Source organism: Hyla sarda, chromosome 1, assembly GCF_029499605.1.
Source record: "Hyla sarda isolate aHylSar1 chromosome 1, aHylSar1.hap1, whole genome shotgun sequence".
In the NCBI taxonomy this organism is placed as follows: domain Eukaryota; kingdom Metazoa; phylum Chordata; class Amphibia; order Anura; family Hylidae; genus Hyla; species Hyla sarda.
The window spans coordinates 154,532,508-154,557,163 of NC_079189.1; the positions used below are offsets into that span (position 1 = coordinate 154,532,508).

Here is a 24,656-nt window from a genome sequence, read left to right on the forward strand (position 1 = left end):
TAAGGACAATTGGGTTCTCCTGTGAAGTATTACAGGTCAATCCCACCATTAAATAAATCAAATAGATCACACATTGAATTTTCCGTCAGCGTCCTTAATTTCGTTCAGTAAAGTTGTGGACATGTAATATTCTAAGGGAAAGACTAACTACTAAGACTGGTGTTTTTTTAATGAGTGTTTTTATATAAGTGAAATAGAGCGCATTTAAAAAGAGGGCATGCCTTGGACTGTCTTTAAAGGGATACTCCACCCCTAGACTTCTTATAGGGGATAAGATATCTGATCGCGGGGGTGCCGCCACTGGGAACCCCCACGATCTCTCCTGCAGGAATCCTGTCATCTGGTGCATGAGGCGCATGACTGGCGATTCAGGGGCTGAAGGATCGGGGGCGGGGACGTGACGTCATGATATTCCGACCCCTGCATCGCCAGTCATCAGGCACGGAGCAAAGCTATCTCCATGCGCCAGATGACTGGGGTAAGATGTCTAGGGGCGGAGTACCCCTTTAAAGGGGTATTCCAGGCAAAAACTTTTTTATATATATCAACTGGCTCCAGAAAGTTAAACAGATTTGTATATTACTTCTATTAAAAATCTTAATCCTTTCAGTACTTATGAGCTTCTGAAGTTAAGGTTGTTCTTTTCTGTCTAAGTCCTCTTTGATGACACCTGTCTCGGGAAACGCCCAGTTTAGAAGCAAATCCCCATACCAAAACTCTTCTTATGAGCTTCTGAAGTTAAGGTTGTTCTTTTCTGTCTAAGTCCTCTTTGATGACACCTGTCTCGGGAAATGCCCAGTTTAGAAGCAAATCCCCATACCAAAACTCTTCTAAACTGGGTGTTTCCCGAGACAGGTGTCATCAGAGAGCACTTAGAAAAGAACAACCTTAACTTCAGAAGCTCATAAGTACTGAAAGGATTAAGATTTTTTAATTGGAAGTAATTTGCAAATCTGTTTAACTTTCTGGAGTCAGTTGATATATATAAAAAAAAAAGTTTTCGCCTGGAATACCCCTTTAAGCCAGGAAATGAGCAAACATTGGTTTCTGTCAGTTTTTTTTTTTTTGCCATTTTGGTAGTCGGAGAAACACTCTGGTTGCTAACTTGCTATGGTAAACAAAGACAGTTTTTGGTCAATGAGGCCCTGTATGTATCATTATGACGTCACTGAAAGTTTAGGTACATTTTGTGAGCCATTTTTGCTGAGATTGAGATTATTCTAACAAACTTTACAAAAATTGTTTCACATCTTACTGTTTCAGATAAAATGTATAGTTTCTATAAGATTCTGAATGTCATGCTCTTCTGATCTATATTTGAGGTGATAATCTTGGACATTGGCTCAAACTTTTAGGGACTTCACACAATTCTCCAGAGCTAAAAAAATGAATAAAAAAATAAATAAATAAATATATATATATATATATATATATATATATATATATATACATACATATATATATAGAAACGCATCCACAGAGCAACAGATCTAGTGAAACATCAAACTGTATGATATATTGGTATCACAATGGTCCTACTTATCAGCCGCAGCCCATGCTAATGTCACTAGCTTGTTTGGCCCATATTTCTTTGCTGCTTTGTGGTCCTGTTGATCACCCCTAGTCCATACAATGGTTATTACCATCCTTCTGCCTTTGCCGCTATGTGGTCCTACTGATCACTCTAGTGTGGTTGCTAACTTCTTCAGCCTAAACTGCTATGCCTCTGCTGATACGGTAGGAGCAGTATCATTACCTTTAGCAATGATCAGTAATTACTGGGGCAAAGTTGTCAATGTGAGTTTATTTAAAAGTCATGTGAATTTGGTCATGTAAACAATAAACAATATTCATACTAATTAGTTTGTTTTTCTTATCAGAATCGAGGAGCTGAAGGAACTTGGGGACCTCTCTCCACACTGGGACAATCTACGGCAAAGTGTTATAAATCATTATGAAGAAATGTTGAGCGACTACCAGGAAAGCCTGGCAGAGCTTGAAAAATATACAGGTACAAAAATACTCAATACTAAAATAAAAGTTTGCTGTAAATGTTTCTATTTTTTTATTTATTTTTTTAAAATATTTTTTTTGATTTTCTGGCAGTATTGATGGCCTATTGTTAGAATTTTGATAATTGGAGAGATGTAATGTGCACTTGTGACTGGTGTTCCTGAAAAAAAGCATGCACAATGCTGCTTCTGAAGTTCCACCTTGTACATATGTGTTAAATTTAAAGGATCGGGCACAAAAAGAGTAGTTTTAGCAAAGACCGCTCCATTTATACTGCTTCCCACTTATTTTTTCAGTGATCCTCAGTAAAGTGATTGGTCAAGTCCCCAGTGGATAAGAAATAAATGTAAATTGTGAAAAAAACCTTTAATTACATACATGACTCTGTGTAGGTAATGCAGTTGTATCAATTCTTATCTAGTTTTATTGAGGACTTTAATTTCTCATAACACATTATCATGACATGTTATCAAAACACTAAAAACACTTCATTGACCCAACAATCACTGTCCACACAGAGTGTCACCAAATCATGTTTTTGTGAAAAGTTTGTTATGTCACATTATACATGTCGGGAGTACTAAGTTTAGAGCTAAGTTAAAAAGGGACACACCTGTCATCTGGGAACCTGTCATCCCATTAATGGTGCCTCTCTGAGACAGACACTGATTTCAGCACTATGTTACACAAACAACATAATTTGTTGACATAAGATGCATATGTTGAGTTTGTCTATGTGTGAACACACAGTAATTGTTATGTAAATGTAGATTTTTGACATCAGCATGTCGGTCACTGCTTTATGCTGACTACATAAGGCCGCATATAGGGGTTGACAGGTTTCCTATTTATAACCCCTAGAGCAAGCAGTTGCTTAGGCTGGCTTATTTACAGCTTCATTAAGACTGATATATGCAGTATTTCTATAACTTGCATTAAACACACTGAATATATCAAGAGACTAGAATGCACTCTACAGAAATGTCTCCTTGAGATCCTAGCTACATTGATGTTTTCCAGACCAGCTCATGCGTTGCTGCCTGAAAACGTCAAATTGTTATGACTCATTTGTTCTCAAGCAAGTGATTTTTTTGTACCTCCACAAGTCCATCTTTTTTTCTATTTATGATGTTTATTTTATACCACATATTTCTTGTCTTTTGAAGCGTTAAATGCTTCTTTTATTTTCGAATTGCAAATCATGTTGAGTTCCCATTGGCAAAAAATAAAATAAATGCCCTGCTCACAGTAGATAAAATGTCACTGTACAAGAGTGTTTTGTCCTCCACTCCACGTGAAAGCTGAAGGGCTTGCCCAAGATCTGTTGAATAGCTGACAAAAAAATATCAAATAAAATACTACAGCAATCACTCTTGTAGGTGGTCCTTGCTTTTTTTAAATTTCTGCTTTCTAAGCAAGTACAGGCTTAGACATGTTCTTCTGTGGTTAAGGCCCTAGGGTGCCATTATGGATAAAATGGCTGCAAGAAAATGTAATTGAACTATGTGATTTGGGACAGTAAGCTTTTAGAGGGATAGAAGTAGTGCGTTCATTGTTTTCTTTGGAAGAGTTGACATCATCAAGGAAATGCATTTACTGAAAACCTATTATGTTATGTTTATGCTGACTTGATAGAATTACAGTAGTATCTCCTGAGTGCATATACTGCAGCTGAGGGGATGAGACTCATACGAGTGGGCCTGGTGGATGCGTGCCAAGCCTCCTGTAGCAGCACCATTTTTTTTATTGCCCTGAGATCATGCTGAAAGACCATTTCATAAAAGTGTAGCAGTGCAAAAAACACAAAAGAGTCCCAGGGAACAGGATAATACACAAGAAGTGAAATATAGAAGAGAGGTCTGTGTGTTCATTACTCTTATTTTGACAAGTCAATAAAAATGAGTTGTACTTCAGCTTTTGGCTTTATATAATGCTATATTTTAAGTGCAGCCAAAACACAATGTGTGATAAATGTGCCATCATTTTCACCATGCTGGGTCCCTGTTGTAGACAGCAGGGGTTGTCTGTCACTTAAAATGCATTAACATATCTGCACATTAAATACAGCTCTGTAGATTACTCAGAAGGTGCATGCTGTGATGCAGCAATAAAAATCTTTTCATTCCTTAAGATTCAAGCACACAATAAAATCGAAAGATGAACTGAAAAGATACAATCAGTGCACCCTGTTCAGACTCAAAGAGAAAAATAATAATGAAAAATGGAGAATAACCATCTGCTTGCTGCAGAGGCGGTGATACAGTTTTTGTTTTTTAATGCCTGCTATGTTTCCCCAGGGTCTTCTTTCAAATCCAGCTGCACGAAAGGAGAAAAGAGTCTAGAATTTGTTCCAATTAATCTCCATTTACAAAGAATGCGTGTTCACAGCCAAAAGTTAAAAGGTAAGGTTGTTGATCTGGAAAAAGAGATTCTTAACCCCTTAAGGACCGGAGGTTTTTCCGTTTTTGCATTTTCGTTTTTTGCTCCTTGCCTTTAAAAAATCATAACTCTTTCAAATTTACACCTAAAAATCCATATGATGGCTTATTTTTTGCGCCACCAATTCTACTTTGTAATGACGTCAGTTATTTTGCCCAAAAATCTATGGTGAAGCGGGAAAAAAAATCATTGTGCGACAAAATTGAAAAAAAAACGCTGTTTTGTAACTTTTGGGGGCTTCCGTTTCTACGTAGTACATTTTTCGGTAAAAATGACACCTGATATGTATTCTGTAGGTCCATACGATTATAATGATACCCTACTTATATAGGTTTGATTTTGTCGGACTTTTGGAAAAAATCATAACTACATGCAGGAAAATTAATACGTTTAAAATTGTCATCTTCTGACCCCTATAACTTTTTTATTTTTCCGTGTATGGGGCGGTATGAGGGCTCATTTTTTGCGCCGTGATCTGAAGTTTTTAACGGTACCATTTTTACATTGATAGGACTTATTGATCACTTTTTATTCATTTTTAAATGATATAAAAAGTGACCAAAAATGCACTATTTTGGACTTTGGAATTTTTTTGCGCGCACGCCATTGACCGAGCGGTTTAATTAATGATATATTTTTATAATTCGGACATTTCCGCACGCGGTGATACCACATATGTTTATTTTTATTTTTATTTACACTGTGTTTTTTTTTTTATTGGAAAAGGGGGGTGATTCAAACTTTTAATAGGGGAGGAGTTAAATGATCTTTATTCACTTTTTTTTTTCACTTTTTTTTTGCAGTGTTATAGGTCCCATAGGGACCTATAACACTGCACACACTGATCTTCTATGTTGATCACTGGTTTCTCATAAGAAACCAGTGATCAACGATTCTGCCGCATGACTGCTCAGGCCTGGATCTCAGGCACTGAGCAGTCATTCGGCGATCGGACAGCGAGGAGGCAGGAAGGGGCCCTCCCGCTGTCCTGTCAGCTGTTCGGGATGCCGCGATTAGCCGCGGCTATCCCGAACAGCCCGACTGAGCTAGCCGGGAACTTTCACTTTCACTTTTAGCCGCGCGGCTCAGCTTTGAGCGCGCGGCTAAAGGGTTAATAGCGCGCGGCGCCGCGATCGGCGCTGCGCGCTATTAGAGGCGGGTCCCGGCTTCACTATGACGCCGGGCCCGCCATGATATGACGCGGGGTTACTGTGTAACCCCGCGTTATATCAGAAGAGCAGGACCAATGACGTACCGGTACGTCATTGGTCCTTAAGGGGTTAAAGGATATTAATATAAAAGGAGCAGTTCAAGTGATTGTATAATTGCAATCACTGCACACACCGTAAGATCAGGGAAAACCAGGACCGCCATCAGGGCACAATGACTGGTACTGCTGCCAGGGGCTGGCTGCAAACAGTAAAACAAAAACAAAAAATTCTGTGTAGAATACATTCCATATTAATAATGCCTTACTGGGCTCCTTGATCTCCACCTTAAAGACACCATGGCCAGTGCTTGCTCCCTCTTTTCCCTTTTCCCTTTTTTCTAACACCAACATACTGTGCATGCTACATATGAGGAGGATGTGAGGATTTAACTCAGAAGTCTTCAGCAAGAGAACAGGAGCAGGAGCGTTAGTGTCTGTCCACGTTCTGTACAGATAACAGGTTAAAGGGTTTTTTTCATATCAACTGGCTCCAGAAAGTTATACAGATTTGTAAATTACTTCTATAAAAAAAATCTTAATCCTTCAGTACTTATCAGCTGTTGTATACTACAGAGGAGTTGTATACTAAGTGGAGTTGTTCTTTTCTGTCTGACCACAGTGCTGACTGCTCTGTCCAGAGTAGGAGCAAATCCCCATAGCAAACCTCTTCTGCTCCGGACAATTCCTGACATGGAAAGAGGTGGCAATAGAGAGCTCTGTGGTCAGATTGTAAAGAACAACTCCACTTCCTCTGTAGTATACAGCAGCACATAAATACTGGAAGGATTAAGATTTGCCAGTTGATATGAATTTTTTTTTTCTACTGGAGTACTCCTTTAAATGGGCACTGTCATCAACTTTTTTTTATATGTTGTAGTACTTATATACTACAACATATCTCTAATATACTTCTATTATTTTTTTTGTGGTTAAATTATTTTATTTTGCTCTTGAAATCTGGCCACCAGGGGTCTCCCTCCTGGTGGCTGGCTGCAGCCTGCTGTGATGTCACAGCTGAATTCGGACCAATCACGGCTGGGCATTCGTTCTGAATTCAGTCAGACAGGTAGGAGCAAGCGCTGTGAACACCTAGGCTGCATGCATTGGCTCACTGGCCTCGCACGCCGGCCGGCCCCGCACCCGGCATGAATCTCAGTGTCGCGCTGATGCTCCAGAACTGTACGGGTAAGTCTGATTTGAGGTCTTATTTCACATACTATATTTTGTTTCAGTCCTGGGTCTCGGCGGTGTAGAATAGCACGGCAGGTGGGCGATGCTCCTATACTCCTCCTCCCTGGATAACGCTACACTGCTAAATGGGGAGGAGGAGACCCCTCCTTTGCCTGCTGGGGAAGTCTGCCTGGTAAGTGAGCACACTACCAGGGAGACAAAAAGACATTTCTAAGGTAGTAAAAAAAAAATTAAAGGCAGGGAGGGGGTTAAGGATAGATAGGCAATAGGCAGGGACAGAAACTTTTTTTATTTAGTTACATGGTGGGAGCTACTCTTTTTAAGTTTTCTTTTCTCATTCCGTCACTAGCTGTCAACTGCTCTGCCTCATCTTTAGAGCTTCTTGAAGGTTATGTGTCCCCTTCTCCATTATAAACCCCTTACCATCTTGTCTACACCTACCCTGCCCCCACACCTAGAATTTCTTGCTTACCCCTCCCCCCCAACCCCAATTAATGTACCCTCTACTCCTTTACAAAGCCCATGTTAGCTTGCACCTTTCCTCTGCCCCATTCTTCTTCTAGCACACTCCCCCAGTCATAGTCAAATGTTGTCTCTCCCTGCCCCCCCCACCAGTAATGAGGATGGGAATTTTTTCACCCCTTTTCTTGTAAACAATGCAGTTTTTCAGTAGGGAAGGTCTAGATAAATATTTACCTCCCCATAGCAAGAGGTCAAGGTAAAAGAGAAAATTTACCATGATACATTTTCTTTATAAATGTGCCAAGGCATTAATCAAAACACAAAGATTATGTCAGATGTGGAAATGGGAGACAGAAGGGGTGGAAAGAAGTCAAAGAAGGAATTTAATAAAGGCTTGAACAATTTTTAGTAATAGTATTGAAACAATTACCCCTTCCCTTCAATTCATTGGTTGAATTCGATGGACATATATCTTTTTTTTTACAACCATACTATGTAACCATACAACCCATGCTTAGGCTCATTCACATCATAATTGTGCCCTACACTGTCAAAATGAGATGCTGACATATACCTGAGTGCACAATCAAAAGCCACATTGACTTTCATGACCAAGCATAGTCAATTAGTGTCTATGTTTGGGTCATTTCTCATAAACATATGTTTATCCAGCAGGACTCAAAAACATAACACAATGTAAACTTATGCATACAGGAAATGACCTAAACATTGGGGAACATTTCTCAAGGTATTTAGAGCCTTTTTTTTTTTTTTTCGCACAAAACGTCGCACATGCTACCTCGAGTACAAAACTCCCATATGTAGGCAAAAGTCTCAGCTTTTTGTATAGCTTATGTGCTCCAAATTTATTAACCCCCTGTGATAGTATGATAAATATGTAGCATATAAGCAAAACTAAAGCAAGAAAAAATGCCTTCAGAACTTGCTTACCAAAGCAAACAATGATAAATGTCCCCCATAGTCCCTAGTTGACTTCATTCTGCCCAGTAAAGACAATGGAGCCCTTGCCAGTAAAATAATGTATACCCTGGCATCCCATTTTGACAGATTGCCAACATATATGTGAAGCATTGTACATAGTGATATTGTTATCAAGCCCTTACCTGTGGAAAACCATTGGGTGTTTAGAAGTACATAAATTATTCCATGACTGTAGTTTCTAAAAATCTGTAGTGACCTCTGTTAGGTCCAATGAGAGAATTTGTAAGCATTTGTATGAATTACCATTTTAATTATTAGACTAAAGATATTTTGGCAAAATAGAATCTTGTTTTTTATTTCTTTATTGATTTAATTATCTATTTTAGTGAAATATGTTCTACAAATTTCATCTGAAAAAGTGTTCATCTCAAACACTGTTCTCTATAGGGATTAGCATTTAACTTTGCAGCAAGAATGCACACACATACAGGTGAAACTCGAAAAATTAGAAAATCGTGGAAAAGTCGATTGTATTTCATTAATGCAACTTAAAAGGAAAGGAAGCATGAAGTGCTCCAAAATCTCCTGGTAGACGGATGCGTTGACCCTGGACTTAATGAAGCACAGTGGACCAACACCAACAGATGACATGGTTCCCCAAATCATAGTAATGGGGGGGGCTTTGGGGTTTTCATGAGCTGTAAGACATAATCATCACAATTATGTCAAATCACAGCTTGATCCATCTTGTATTGCACGTAATGAGTCTCTCTCATATATTAGTTTCCCCTTTTAAGTTGTATTACTAAAATGAATGCACGATATTCAAATTTTTTTAGTTTCACCTGTATAGTTTACATTCACATTCTTACGACGCGACCCTAAACAACCAAAATACCTTAATAAAATTTGGTAAACTCTTTTCAGATGATCTGTTTGACACTTCCTGCGAGACTGCTGTACCAACCAATAAGCCTTCTGTGGATCTTAAAGGAAATCTGTCACCAGTGTCACCTGCACTAAACTGTTGGTACTGACAGATGTGCAGGTGACACTGACGACAATGGTACTCAACTTTTCCCGTTCTGTGGCGGGGATCTCCTTTAATCCTGGCCATTAGCTCCAGCTCCGGGCACCCTACTTGGGGCACGGGAGGAGCTTAGTGACATCACCGCTGCTGCAAGACCCAGCAGAAAGCAGCAGTGGCTTGGGGCATCAGCAGAGCTTAGTGACATCATTGCTGCTGCTCCCTGCTGGGTCCCGCTGCAGTGGTGATGTCACTAAGCTCCGCCCATTCCCCAAGCCACGCCGGAGCTAAAGGAGAAGATTACCGGAGATCCCCTGCACGGAACGGGACAAGGTGAGTACCGTTGTCATCAGTCACTGGTAACGACAGGTTAGGACAGGTAACACTGGTGACAGATTTCCTTTAATTTGCCTACATATTTAATGACTGAACATATCAGTACATGCAATTATTTCTTGAGCAGTCACCAAATCATTCCTAAGCTGTAATGCATTATTTATTATGTAAATGTGAGCGTAAATGGTAATTTTGCTTATAGACATTTTTCTTAATTATATTTCTATATATATATATATATATATATATATGTTTCCTTTTTACCATGTAAAGAAGATAACGTCTCTGTAAAAGGGAAGTGGGGCATCTTCAAAGCTGTAGAAATAGATGTATTATTTCTATTCTTGGACATATGTCTCAAGAAACCAATAAAGAAGAAGAAAAATAGATCCTTAGTCCAGTATGTTGGCGAGTGGTCAGCGGGGAGGAGTGACTTACACATCCTTAGACAAATGATGTTGCCCTAGATAGTAATTGAGGAAACCTCCAGTTTATTGCACTCTGTTCTCACGTAGCCTTGGAACAGTGCTTCACTTTTATATGCCCATTTCTACAAAGTCCTGTTAAGAGCCTGTGGAGTAAATCAACATTACAGAAGGCCATTGCGGGCCAATATGCAGAAAGGACATTTCTTTCCTGTAATTTTCTGTATTTTTTGCAGAACTTAATCAAGGTTTGTGTATCAAGAAATGAATGTGACTCAAAGAGTGAAATGACAAAAATGTAAATCTGTAATGAGGAAATCTTCACTAAAGGAAATGAGCCGTGGTGCCTTGTCTCTTGCTGAGAGGAAAAATAACCTCCAGTTTGCTTGGTGTGGCTCTGATTGTTCGGGTTTTTTTTTCTCTTCATCTTCATGCATTATGCAAATGACATGTAACAGTAACAGGAGCTGCGAGCGTCATAAAGATATGATCACTCTCTGCGGCACTCAGAGCATACCAGGGAGAGAAGAAAGCACCTGTCAAGCTGGAGATGGCACATTTGCAGTGTTTTATAATACATGACAAAAGTTGTTGATGGTTACATTACTCTTTAGACTCAGCATCGTAAAATGTTTTGACATAGTTATACGGAATGGCTTTATATCATGAAGTGGTTATTTGTGTTAAACTAATGATTCTACACCCTAGATACACTCTGGTGGATACTCCGTTCTGCTAATAATTTCATCTTGCCACAAATGCATTAACTTAAATGGGCACTGTTAGATACAAAAACTTTTGATATGTTGTAAAGCATGCAAAACCAATAGGTATTACAATTTATTTCATTAGAAAATATTCAGTGTTTCATACTGAAAAAGCCAGTCAAACAACTGCCCCCCCCCCCTGCCTGCTTGGACACATACTAGTCCTGCTGTGTCCATGTGTCATCACCTATGTCATGGACACACTTCCTTGATTGACAGCTGTGAGCGCAGGGCTCATAGCTGGAGGAAAAATCCTCCCACTGTCAGCTTGTGTCCCGCTACTGTCAGTGAGGACAAGCTGGGAGTTGTAGTTTTGCTAATGCTAGGGGAGATGTGAGCAGACAGCATACTAAGGGAGGGGGCGGAGACCTTCACAGTGAGGCCACGCCTCCTTCCTTTGAGAGAAATTCACACTAGGTAGCTAAATTAAAAGTGTAATAAAAAAATAAATAAAGGTGCTAGACACATAAAAATTAGATGTGAGCGGGACCCGCTCACGTCCTTGCAGGACTTTTATCCAAGAAACTTAGTGGACTCGAAGCAGGAGAGGGACAGCCGAGCCGTCTTCTCAGTGGTAGCATAGAAACAACATGGAACAATGTCCAGCTCCCAAAAAATATTGCAAATCTAGAATTTTCTCATGAGATTGTTAAAAGTAAAAAAAAAAATGATAAAAAATGCAGCAAAAACTCAGATGCGTTTCCAGCTGAACGGTTTGAAATGTGTTGGTGTTTTTGTTGCATTTTTTATCACTATCTTTCTGACTTGATGATGTCATAATAAATTTTAAATATTTAATATTTTTTTCAGAGCTGAAGATCATTCCATGTTGTTTTTATGCTTGGAGAAAGTGGCAAAGGTGTCCACAGAAACCAATAAGATTTCAATTATTATTCCAGAAAATGGGCAACTGTTCTACAGTTTCTTTGCTCTCTCTCTCTCTCTCTCTCTCTCACACTTTGCTTAACTAGCTGAGCAGACAGCAACCAAGCCATCGGTTTCAGGTGACAAAAACATTTTTATTCCGGCCACCACCACAGCTATACCTCCCTTATGAACCTATTTAGGAGAAAGAGGGGGTTATTTATCATTGTGTTCTTGTGCTTTTTTTGTTCTGCATTTTTCGCATTGCAGGTTTATTTGCACTATTGGTGGGGTTTTTTTTTTTTGAGTTTTTTTGCTTAGTTCTAAAATCCGTCTTTTTGAACTTTTGGTGTTGCTAGACCATTTTTTGAAACTCAAAGGAAAAACTGGGGTATGACTTACAAGTTAAAATGCAGTTTATTGGGTATATTCAGATAAAAGATGTATAACCCCTACTACATAACAAATTTACTCTCCGATGACCACAAAGGGAAAAAAATATTCACAGAGAATAGAACAAATATAACGTCCACCACCTGAATTATTGTACATATATATTGTCACTTCATTAGTCCCATGACAGTGACTTATTGCACATATATAATTAGTTGTCACTTTTTAGTCGGTTAACATCGACCCTTTATATTGTACATTTTCCGGGCTCATAGATTATACATATTGGGACCTCAGGAGAGAGACATATGAATATGGGGAAGACTAGTGTACAGCTAAACCTAAACTCCCTGTTAGTTCCTATAATGTAGTGCAAATCTGGCCCCTAATCGCACCTTCCCCTCACTGTGTTGCATGTAACTGGGGCACTCGTCCTAATAAAGACGACCCCCCCATGCCTCAGGAACCTGTTCCTATACTGTTAAGTTCCTGTCAATAGTGTACACAGTTATTAAGGGACATAAAGTGCAAGCGTGCATGTGCAGTAGGGAAAATACAAAAGGAATGCCTTAAAGGGGTACTCCGGTGGAAAACTTTATTTTTTTTTTTTTTATCAACTGGTGCCAGAAAGTTAAACAGATTTGTAAATTACTTCTGTTAAAAAATCATAATCCTTCCAGTACTTATTAGCTGCTGAATTATACAGAGGAAATCAGGCCCACAGTCCTCGCTGCTGACATCTCTGTCCATTTTAAGAACTGTCCAGAGTAGAAGAAAATTCCTATAGCAAACATATGCTGCTCTGGACAGTTCCTAAAATGGACAGAGATGTGAGCAGAGAGCACTGTGGTCATGATGTCAGCAGAGAGCTCTGTGTTCCAAAAAGAAAAGAATGTCCTCTGTAGGATTCAGAAGCTAATAAGTACTAGAAGGATTAATATTTTTAATAGAAGTAATTTACAAATCTGTTTAACTTTCTGGCACCAGTTGATTAAAAAAAATAAAGGTTTCCAACGGAGTACCTCTTTAATTACAAAAGATACAAAAATTAACCGCATATGGTAACAAATGTAACCTGGCCTCCAACGCAGCGTTTCGCTTGACTTAGCTCATCTGGGAGACATTTTAGCAGGCTGTCACATCTCTGCAGGGTGGAATGGCAGTGACAACCATCCTCACCCTTCGTGGTCATTTTAAGCATATAAACCACTCCCCTTTATGACATATATCTCCACGTCATCAGGATGTCATATCCGAATGAGAGAGGGTATCCCCTTGTCTCCGCCCATGTTGGAATCACCAGGGTTATGGCTGCAGCGTCCTACGCCTCCCCTATCCTGACGTGGAGGAGGAGTGTTTAGGGTCTGTTACCTAGGGGATGATCAGTGTGTCCCTGGTCAGAGCTCTCTTACAAATGCCGTGATCTGAAACATTAGGTCTCAAATGTTGCACATGGAGGGCAGCTAAGGCACTCCGGGGGACGGTAATTATAAACAGATTCTTGCCTTTCGCAGTGTGATTTCAAGACTGGCCATGTGTATATCTCTGACTCTGGCAAAGCATGTTTACAATAGCTTGTAGGTGTTAACTAGAGATGAGCGAACTTACAGTAAATTTGATTCGTCACGAACTTCTCGGCTGGGCAGTTGATGATTTTCCTGCATAAATTAGTTCAGCTTTCAGGTGCTCCCGTGGGCTGGAAAAGGTGGATACAGTCCTAGGAGACTCTTTTCTAGGACTGTATCCACCTTTTCCAGCCCACCGGAGCACCTGAAAGCTGAACTAATTTATGCAGGAAAAGTCATCAACTGCCGAGCCGAGAAGTTTGTGGTGAATCGAATTTACTGTAAGTTCGCTCATCTCTAGTGTTAACCCTTGGTAAGCTAGACAGCTATATAATATAGATGTATGATAATAATAATTCATAGAGAGATTTCATAATGATTTTCATAATGCTAGTAGCATACAGTGGCGGCATATAGTAAGGCAGATAACATTTCTCTAACTATAGATGATCCATACACATTACTGATACTTGCTATAATGACAATAAAGGCACATGTCACATTATGTCACAGCGCATCATATTTAACCATTAATCCTCCATATAGTGGCGCATAGTCGATCCCCAGGTAAACCATTTAATATCCTAGCCATGTCCCTCGCCATGTCACACAACCCACACTCATTCTATACAGGCAGTAGCCTTAGATTAGCCTTAGGTACATGATGCCTAATTGTCAACAAATTGATTATAATAGTCATATGTTCCTATGCAAAAATATGCCAAACCTTATCTGCCATTAACTAGCCCAGAAATTCTGGACTGCCAAGGAGAGACTAAGTCACATATTAAAATTGCTCATATGTCACTCATAGCTCAATGTAGCAATACTTGTTATAGCAGAATAATTTCCTGCCTAAAGGTACCCTCTATTTAAATTGTTAGATGTACTTATGTTGCCAGATATATTTATTCTACACATGCCAGCCTAAATCAAATAAAACAGGAAAAGCTCTACGACTTGTTAAGGCCCACGGGTGCCATCAAATTAAGTCTATATATCCATTTACATTCGATTTGCGGGAGTTTTACTTCCCACTCTCCCCCTCGTGGACCTTTCATCACAGTCTGTATCCCCACACATTTCACAGCATTGGGATCACCACCATGTGTTTGGTGAATAAGCCTCGAGAGGGATGTGTCCCTCTGATTACATATGTCATTGGAGTGATCCCTAATTTGGCAGCGAAATTTGCGCTTGGTCTTACCCATGTAGTCCGTAGGGCAGGGGCACTGTGCAAAATAAATAACCCCTGAGGTTTTACAGTTTATAAAATCCATAAGAACTGGACCAGAAGAAAGTGGAGGTCTGGGATAATCTCTCACCAGGAGAGCACAGGGCCCTCAAAGAACTCTCATCCAACCTGGACATCATCGTGAAACCCTCGGACAAGGGGAGTAACGTGGTGGTCACATGTGCTATGACATATTGGATGATCAAGCCACCTACCACAGGTTGGAAGGGAACCCAACTGGGGTTTTTTCACACAAATGCCAGGCTATTGTCTCCAGGGGTCTGGAGAATCAGTTAATTGACAAAAATGAGGCATCTTTTCTATATCTAGAACATCCGGTAATTCAAACCTTTTACTCACTCCCAAAAATACACAAGGGGATCTCCCCCTTAAAATGGAGACCCATTGTTTCGGGAGTGGGAAGTTTGACCCAAAATGTTGGAATTTATCTGGACAAGATCTTATGCCCAATCGTCTTAACACTACCTTCCTACATATGGGATACTGCGGACCTCCTGTTGAAATTGGATGGCATATCAATGGACGCAGATACCATCTTTGTGTCCATTGATGTGGAAGCCTTATACAGCTCCATAAGACATGATCTTGGTCTGCAGGCAGTAAGATCTTACCTTTCCACCAGGGATATACATCTGGGACCCCATAATGAATTTGGCATGGAACTCTTGGAGTTCTGTCTCATGCATAATTATTTTCTCTTTAATGGCCACTTCCTCCACCCACTCAGGGGCACCGCAATGGGGAGCCCCTGTGCCCCCACGTATGCCAACCTGCTCCCTGGCTGGTGGGAGAAAAGAGTGGAGAGTGGATAAGAACTCAGCCCATGGCATAAACATCTGTCCATATGGCTGAGATACAAAGATGACGTCTTCATTTTATGGACTGGAGCTGAGGAGGAGTTTGTGCAATTCCTGAGCCTGCTGTATCAGAATGATGTTAATCTCAGTAGACTTTCTTTTTTGGTTGTGCTCATCACAAAAGGAAGAAATGGTAACATAGAGACCTCTGTGTACAGAAAGCCACCAACGGCTTATTCAGGTGGGAATGTTCCCACCCGCAGGCCATGAGAAAGGTCATACCAAGGGGCCAATATTTGCACCTGAGGCGCAATTGTTCAGGAACAACTGAGTTCTTAAAACAGGAACAGGACCTTAGGTCTCATTTTCATGAAAGAGGTTACCCAGATAATGTTTTGCGTAACGCATTTGATAGCTCCATCTCTCACAGAAGGAGGGATCTCCTTGTCCCAAAACAGACACCAAAAGAGGATGTGGATATTATCCGAGTAATAGGGACTTTTGACAGTAGGCATACGGAAGTGAGGTCCATACTACAAAAATACTGGGACATTCTGCTAGCAGATGAGGACATCGGATGTGTTCTGGGAGACAGTCCACAGGTGACATATAGAACGGACCCCAGTCTTGGGGACCTGGTGGTACATAGCCACCTGACCCGAAAGAGGGGACCTGGTACCTGGTTGGGTCAAAAACCAAATGGCACCTTTAGGTGCAGGTCATGTGTAGCCTGCTCGTCAGCCTGCTCGTCAATAATCACTTGTAAAACCTTTGTAAGTTCATCAGACAGGAAGGAATATAAAACTATGGATTTTATAAACTGTAAAACCTCAGGGGTTATTTATTTTGCACAGTGCCCCTGCCCTATGGACTACGTGGGTAAGATCCGGCAAAAATTTTGCCACCAAATTAGGGATCACTCCAATGACATATGTAATCAGAGGGATACATTCCTCTCGAGGCATATTCACCAAACACATGGTGGTGATCCAAATGCTGTGAAATTTGTGGGGATACAGACTGTTATGAAAGGTCCATGAGGGGGAGATTGGGACATAAAACTCCTACAAATCGAATGTGAATGGATATATAGACTTAATTTGATGGCACCCGTTTGCCTTAACGAGTCATAGAGCTTTTCCTGTTTTATTTGATTTAGGCTGGAATGTGTAGAATAAATATATCTGGCAACATAAGTACATCTAAAAATTTAAATAGAGGGTACCCTTAGGCAGGAAATTCTTCTGCTATAACAAGTATTGCAAGTATTGTTACATTGAGCTTTGAGTGGCATATGAGCAATTTTAATATGTGACTTAGTCTCTCCTTGGCAGTCCAGAATTTCTGGGCTAGTTAAAGGGTACCTCTCATCAAAAAAACTTTTGATATATTATAGATTAATGTATGCAGAATAACTTTACAATTGCATGTTATTAAAAAATATGCTTCTTTCTATTTAATTTTCCACTTTGAAGAAATGACCACTAGGGGTCTCCCTACCAGTCCTGGCAGCAAGCATTTCAGACTCATGCTGGAGTCCTAAACACTACGAGCTGCCAGTCTACTTTGTTCACAAAGGAGAACACTCAGAGCTGCCAGCCTGCTTTGTTCACAGTCTGTTTGTCTGTGAACAAAGCGGGCTGGCAGCTCTGAGTGTTTAGGACCTCAGCATGAGTCAGAAATGCTGGCTTACAGGACTGATCGGGAAAAATACAATAGAAAGAAGCATATTTTTCATTAACATGCTATTGGAAAGTTATTCAACATTCATTAATCTAAAATATATCAAAAGTTTATTTAATGAGAGGTACCCTTTAATGGCAGATAAAGTTCGGCATATTTTCACATAGGAACATATTACTATTATAATCAATTTGCTGACAATTGGGCATAATGTACCGCCATTGTGGCAAAAATCTATAATCTAAGGCTACTGCCTGTATAGAAGGAGTGTGGGTTGTGTGAAATGGCGAGGGACATGATCTGAAACCTGCGTTAGAAAAAGATCTGGGAGTGGATGTGTGGATCTGCGCAAAATTTATCATGGACATTGCAACAATTTGATACATTTTGTGCAACACTGCCAAAAAAAAAAACCGCATCCAAACAACAAAAATGATATAGCCAATCCATTATTCATAAATAATCCCCAGAGTCCCTACTTTTGACCCAAGTCCCTATGTCCCTAAGTCCCTTTGCACCTTAATGCCTTAAAGAGTACCTTTCAGCAAAATTTCAATATTAAACTGGTTTCTAATTGGTTTAATTAAAAATGTTGACTCATGTCGGCCTGGCAGTGAGTCCGAAATCACAGACCGCTGGCTGAGCACATGACCAGCTCAGCCCAGCTCCCTGCCTGTCAATCAGACAGATGGGAGCGCTGTGCTCACTCACATACCCTGCAGGGATCTTTACACTGAGGACAAGCGGAGCTCTGTACACTGAGGACAAACAGGGCTCTGTACACAGAGGACAAGCAGGGCTCTGTACACCGAGGACAAGCAGGGCTCTGTGCACCGAGGACAAGCAGGGCTCTGTGCACCGAGGACAAGCAGGGCTCTGTGCACCGAGGACAAGCAGGGCTCTGTGCACCGAGGACAAGCAGGGCTCTATGCAGTGAGGACAAGCAGGGCTCTGTACACCGAGGACAAGCAGGGCTCTGTGCACCGAGGACAAGCAGGGCTCTGTGCACCGAGGACAAACAGGGCTCTGTGCACTGAGGACAAGCAGGGTTCTGTGCACTGAGGACAAGCAGGGCTCTGTACACTGAGGACAAGCGGGGCTCTGTGCCCTAAGGACAAGTGGGGCTCTGTGCAGTGAGGACGAGCAGGGCTTTGCAAATACAGGCTCACTTTCACTCGCACCCCAACCCCCCCTCCCCCTCCGTTGGCATCACTCTCATCGCCGCTGCCTTCAGCCACACAGCTCCAGCCCTGCACTCTGACATGGCTGTCAGCCATGCTGTTACCTGACAGTCCCTGTGGCTGTGACCCCTGCTTTCTGGTCACAGCCATGGGCACTGGGAGAGGACAGCGGGGCTGTGCGGCTGGAGGCAATGAGGATGTGAGCAGTCTCATCTTCTCCCCTTCTCCAGGCTGGTGTAATTCCACTGCTCTCCTTGGTGAAATGAGGGCGGAAGCAGTCCCCCCAGCAGGCTTCAGTGACATAGCGCCTGCTGGGGCACCTCCACATCCTCCTGCTGACAGCTCACACTATGTAAGCAAAAAGAGAGGTAAGATACAGAGCTTTTTAAAGCTCTTAAAACATTTTTAAGGGCAGGTGGGGTGTTAGGAGCAGTTAGGGATCCTAAGGGCAAAATGTACTATGTCCTTTTTTTTGGTATAGGGAATAGTTTTGATTTAGAAAACCTTCTACATTGCTCTATCTTTCTGGTTCCTAACTGTACATAAGCCCCCAACATTCATATTATGCCATCATCTCATGCATTTTGAAGGGAAAATTGTTATATTCAGATGACTCATGTGATAGTATATACATTAAATAGTATTCAAGCATACAACAAGGTATGACCATGGCAATGCCAGAAAGGGGACTCTGCAGCTTAGGTGCACAGAGCGTTCCAATTTCTCTGACTTCTCCTCTCAGCTTTATCAGTCTCCTGATTGGACACTAGAGCTGTCAATCGTGGCTGAGAGGAGGGGCCAGTGACACTCAATTCAGGGAGCTCTGTGTATCTAACCAGAAGAGCCCACCTCCTGGAGGCGGCTGTCCAGACATGCTGGGAGTTGTCATTTGGCAACAGCTAGAGGGCCGCAGGTCTGACACCTTGGCCTTAGAGCCTAAGTATCTAAAAAGTATTTTTTTTATATAGAAGAAAGCTGAAGAAGTATTCCAGAATGTATTGTTATGGGTGGTTGTGGCACAAAAATAGTATGGCTGATTTCACACAACATTAATGAGGACTCACTTTAGTGTCCGTATTATGACCGCAAAACCCAGACCTCCTGTGGTTCAAATGAACTAAGTAAGCCAAGCTGCAGGCGGTCAGGGTATTGCAGCTGAAATATGAACTCTTTAGGATGGTGTGAATCCAGCCTTTTAGCTCAGTGGGACACTCCAATGAAAACAATACGGTATCAGGATACAGAACTGCCATTTCTGCTCCTAATGATGCTGGGCTACTTTTTTAAATATTTCTGAAAAGTTGTGGAGACTATTTCAACTTTTGTAAGTGATCCACGAGGATCATACAACCCGTAACAACCTTGTTTTTTTATGCATTTATGCTCAGTGAATGGAATTTTATACTTCCTCACTATGTTTTGTTGCTTTATATCAGGAATATGAATGGCTTTCTACCAATGCTGTATTGCTTTATTGTGTACTGAAGCATTCTTATAGGACTACAGGGTGTGATGATAATTTAAGGTAAATTATTAAAAAAAAAATCTTATTGTTCAATTGTGCAGCTTTTAGCTGTATACAGACTAATAAATGAAGAAAAAAAATCTCTTACGATTCCCATCAAATATTTTTCATTTTGTTTAAGGGAAGCCTTTATTGCTTTGTATGAAGATAGTTTATTTTGCAGTGCAGCAGTATGCTTCAACATCATGCATTATGAAAGACAAAAGGCAACTTTACACATAATGACAAATCTGCATACTTAGCATTGTCTCATTTACATTTAATTAATGCATAGTTCAGACCTTTCTATACTTACAGAGAAAACGATAACATATTGGTTCACACCGTGATGCAAAACAAAGCTGTAACTTGGGATATGGTGACTATTAAAAGCTAGTTAGTTGTGCTTACTCGAGAAGATGAACTAGTGTTCTCCAGACTCTGACGCCTCGCTGTTCTTCCTAATGAATCACTTGTTAATAGAATATGTATACACAGTTCCTGTTTCATTGATTGAGAAATTTATCATATTGCTCCTTGACTTGGTTTATCTCAAGTGGTTATTATGTCTTTCTCTCTCCAGATGCCCTGTACGATGTTATTACCATTGGTGCCCCAGCAGCACATTCTCAGGGATTTAAGAGCGGAGGCCTTAAGAGACTCCTCACTAGATTTGAGGCCGAAAAACGAAAGTAAGTACTGTGATTTATTTAAAAACCATAGATTGTTCATACCGTGACCTTAGCTTTGAGTGGTTTTGGCTCTTTATCTTAAAGAGGTACTCTGCCCCTAGACCAAAGGATAGGGGATAGGATGTCTGATCGCGGGGGTCCCGCTGCTGGGGACCCCCGGGATCTCGGCTGCAGCATCCCGCTTTCATTATTGCACAGAATTAACTGACTAAGAATGTCTTTAGACCTTAACCCATTGAGCATCTCTGGGGGCATCCTTAAACAAGAGGTGGGGAGCACAAGGTCTCTAACATCCACCAGCTCTGTGATGTTGTCATAGAGGAGTAGAAAAGGACTCCAGTGACAACCTGTAAAGCTCTGGTGAACTCCATGCCCAAGAGGCTTAGGGAAGTGCTGGAAAATAATGATGGCCACACAAAATATTGACACTTTGGGACCAATTTGGACATTTCTACTTAGGGGTGTACTCACTTTTGTTGACAAGGTTTAGACATTGACGGTGTACCTGTACGTCCTGGTCCCGTTAACGGGGTTTAAACCATTCTCACCAGCAGAGAACAGGTTGAACCACATGGGTCCCGGTTGCTACGGGCATCTGGGACCCAAGGCTAATGCCAGGCACCATCGATAGGGCCGATGCCCAGCATTAACCCTTTAGACGCCGTGATCAAAGCTGATCACGGCTTCTAAAAAGAAAGTAAAAGTGTCTTGGCAGCTTGGCGGAGCTGATCGGGACTATCGTGATATAACCGTGATGTCCCGATCAGCTTACCGGACAAGAAGAGAGTTCTCACCTGCCTCTTCGTCATCCATTAGGTGATCTGCTTCTCCTAGCCTGTGCAGCAGGCTAGAACAGCAGATTGCCGGTTATACTGATTAGTGCTATGCTATGGCAGAGCACTAATGAGTATATGCAATCAGAAGATTGCATTTTTTAGTGGGGACAAAAAAAAAGTGTAAAAAAAAAAAAAAGTTAATAAAAGGGAATAAACCCCTTCCCTAATAAAAGTTAAAATCACCCCCCTTTTCCCATTTTTTAAGTAATGTAATAAAAAATAATCATATGTGGTTATGCCGCATGCATAAATGTCCGAACTATTAAAATATAAGGTTAGCTAAACCGCAGGGTCGATGGTGACTCGGGGGGCTGCAGGGGACCCCTGCGATCAGACTTCTTATCCCCTATCCTTGGATAGGGGATAAGATGTCTATTGGTGGAGTACCCCTTTAAGGAGTTAATGTCTGTGTTATGAGATATTTTGATGGGACACAACATTAAAGGGGTACTCCCGTGGAAAACTTTTTTTCTTAAAAACAACTGGCGCCAGAAAGTTAAACAGATTTGTAAATTACTTCTATAAAAAAAATCTTAATCTTTCCAGTACTTTTTAGGGTCTGTATACTACAGAGGAAATGGTTTTCTTTTTGGAACACAGAGCTCTCTGCTGACATCATGACAACAGTGCTCTCTGCTGACATCTCTGTCCATTTTAGGAACTGTCCAGAGCAGCATATGTTTGCTATGGGGATTTTCTCCTACTCTGGCTCTGGACAGTTCTTAAAATGGACAGATATGTCAGCAGAGAGCACTGTGGTCATGATGTCAGCAGAGAGCTCTGTGTTCCAAAAAGAAAACCATTTCCTCTGTAATATTTAGCAGCTAATAAGTACTGGAAGGATTAAGATTTTTTAATAGAAGTAATTTACAAATCTGATTAACTTTCTGGCACCAGTTGATTTAAAAAAAAAAGTTTTCCAACGGAGTACCCGTTTAACCACTGTTGTACAGACTGTGTGCTCACTACTTTACATTGTAGCAGACTTGCAGGGTCTGGAAAAAACGTTTCCGGGATGTTCGGCGCCAACCGTGGATGGAATAAGGATTCGGTGAGTCTTAATAGGTTCAAAATGTTCTTTATTGCCGTATCAGACGCGTTTCGAGGTCTTGCACCTCTTTCTCAATGATTATGGCATACATACATAAAAGCATGCTTTTATGTATGTATGCCATAATCATTGAGAAAGAGGTGCAAGACCTCGAAACGCGTCTGATACGGCAATAAAGAACATTTTGAACCTATTAACACTCACCGAATCCTTATTCCATCCACGGTTGGCGCCAAACATCCCGGGAACTTTTTTTCCAGACCCTGCAAACTTGCTTCATCGAGTGTGCTGCCACACATTTCGAGCAACCCGGACGGCTGCACCGTAAACAGGATCCGAAGGAATCATATATACCTGACGTTCACAAGGTTGTTGTGTGCCAACACAACCTTGCAAGGTGAGATCACAATCTATATCCACCTTATTGCTTTTACCAAGTTAAAGGGGTATTCCAGGCCAAAACTTTTTTTTATATATCAACTGGCTCCGGAAAGTTAAACAGATTTGTAAATTACTTCTATTAAAAAATCTTAATCCTTCCAATAGTTATTAGCTTCTGAAGTTGAGTTGTTGTTTTCTGTCTAACTGCTCTCTGATGACTCACGTCCCGGGAGCTGTGCAGTTCCTATGGGGATATTCTCCCATCATGCACAGCTCCCGGGACGTGACATCATCATTGAGCAGTTCGACAGAAAACTTCAGAAGCTAATAACTATTGGAAGGATTAAGATTTAATACAGCCCCACTATTGTAGCAGACTGTAATTTCTTCAGTGTTTTCACATTAAAAGATATAAGAAAATATTTCAAAAAATGTGAGGGATGGACTCACTTATGTGAGATACTGTATATAAGTAAATGGCCTCTATAAAAACCAAAGCCTCACATCTTCTTTTTGCAGACCCCACAGGTTGTCCCATGTATGTTTTATTTCCAATAAAGCTTGAAAAAAGATGTTTTAAGTGTTTTTAAAAGTAGTCATACTATGTTCATCCAGATAGGATTAGATGTTGTCATTTTAACTATGTCAGTCCAGACAATCCCAAGATGGTCTTACTGCAGAGTTAGATGCAAAGGCACAGACATACAGTATAACCTGAACTTTTTCCCCACTGAATACCAGGTAGAAATTGGAACCATAGACTCTATCTTTTATTACTGTTCCGTGCTTTAGGGAGCCACACTGGAACATACTGTAGAAATAGCCGTAGATGACATTATCTGAGACACATTGATGTAAAACAATCTTAACTATAAATACATATGTATAAGTATAGATAAATATATGTGTCATTAAAAGCTTTTATCATTGACTAAAATGTGATCCTGCTATAATTAACCCCTTAATGACCTAGGAAATAAAAATTTGTGCATTTTTATATTTTTTTTTCTTCTCTCCCTCTAAGGCAAGGTTCACACTACAAAATTTCCAGCCAGAAGAAATCTGGAAAGAGATTCCAATTCCATAGACTGCAATATCTGCTGTGTGGATTCTGCCTAAGGAATGAGTAAGCTCATTCTTTTGGCAGTGGAATTTCAACAAATAAATATACGCCGCTAAAATTCGGTAGTGTGCACTGTGCAGCGGCAACAGCTTTGAAAGCCTAGGTTCCATAGTTTAAACTTAGCCTAAGAACCATAATTCTTTTGTTTTTCCATCTATAATCTGCTAGTTAGGACTTGTCTTTTGCTGGACCAATGTCACTTTGTAATGACACCGTTTATTTTACCAGGGGCGGACACAGACAACAGAGGGCCCCTGTGCAAAGAATGTGCCTGGGCCCCCCCCCCCCCCCAAAAAAAAAAAGTAATATGCCATAAAATTGCACTGCAACTCACATTAATCTGCATTAGATAGGCAGCAGTTCCCCCACATTAGGTAGCATAGATTCCCCACATTAGGTAGCATAGTTTCCCCACATTATGTAGCATATATTCCCCACATTAGGTAGCATTGCATAGTTTCCCCACATTAGGTAACGTAGCATAATTTCCCCACATTAGGTAGCGTAGCATATATTCCC

The 24,656-nt window shown here is 40.8% G+C and overlaps 1 protein-coding gene across 7 annotated transcripts in view; it reads left to right on the forward strand.

Annotated features, from left to right (window-relative positions):
* INPP4B (inositol polyphosphate-4-phosphatase type II B) overlaps positions 1–24,656 on the forward strand; it is a 665,917-nt gene that overhangs the window by 490,519 nt on the left and 150,742 nt on the right. For all 7 annotated transcript variants that reach the window (XM_056562903.1, XM_056562897.1, XM_056562899.1 and 4 more), the window contains 3 exons: positions 1,881–2,011; positions 4,311–4,415; positions 20,638–20,746. In XM_056562903.1, coding sequence (XP_056418878.1) covers positions 1,881–2,011; positions 4,311–4,415; positions 20,638–20,746 — 345 coding nt within the window. The remainder of the gene's footprint in view (positions 1–1,880; positions 2,012–4,310; positions 4,416–20,637; positions 20,747–24,656) is intronic.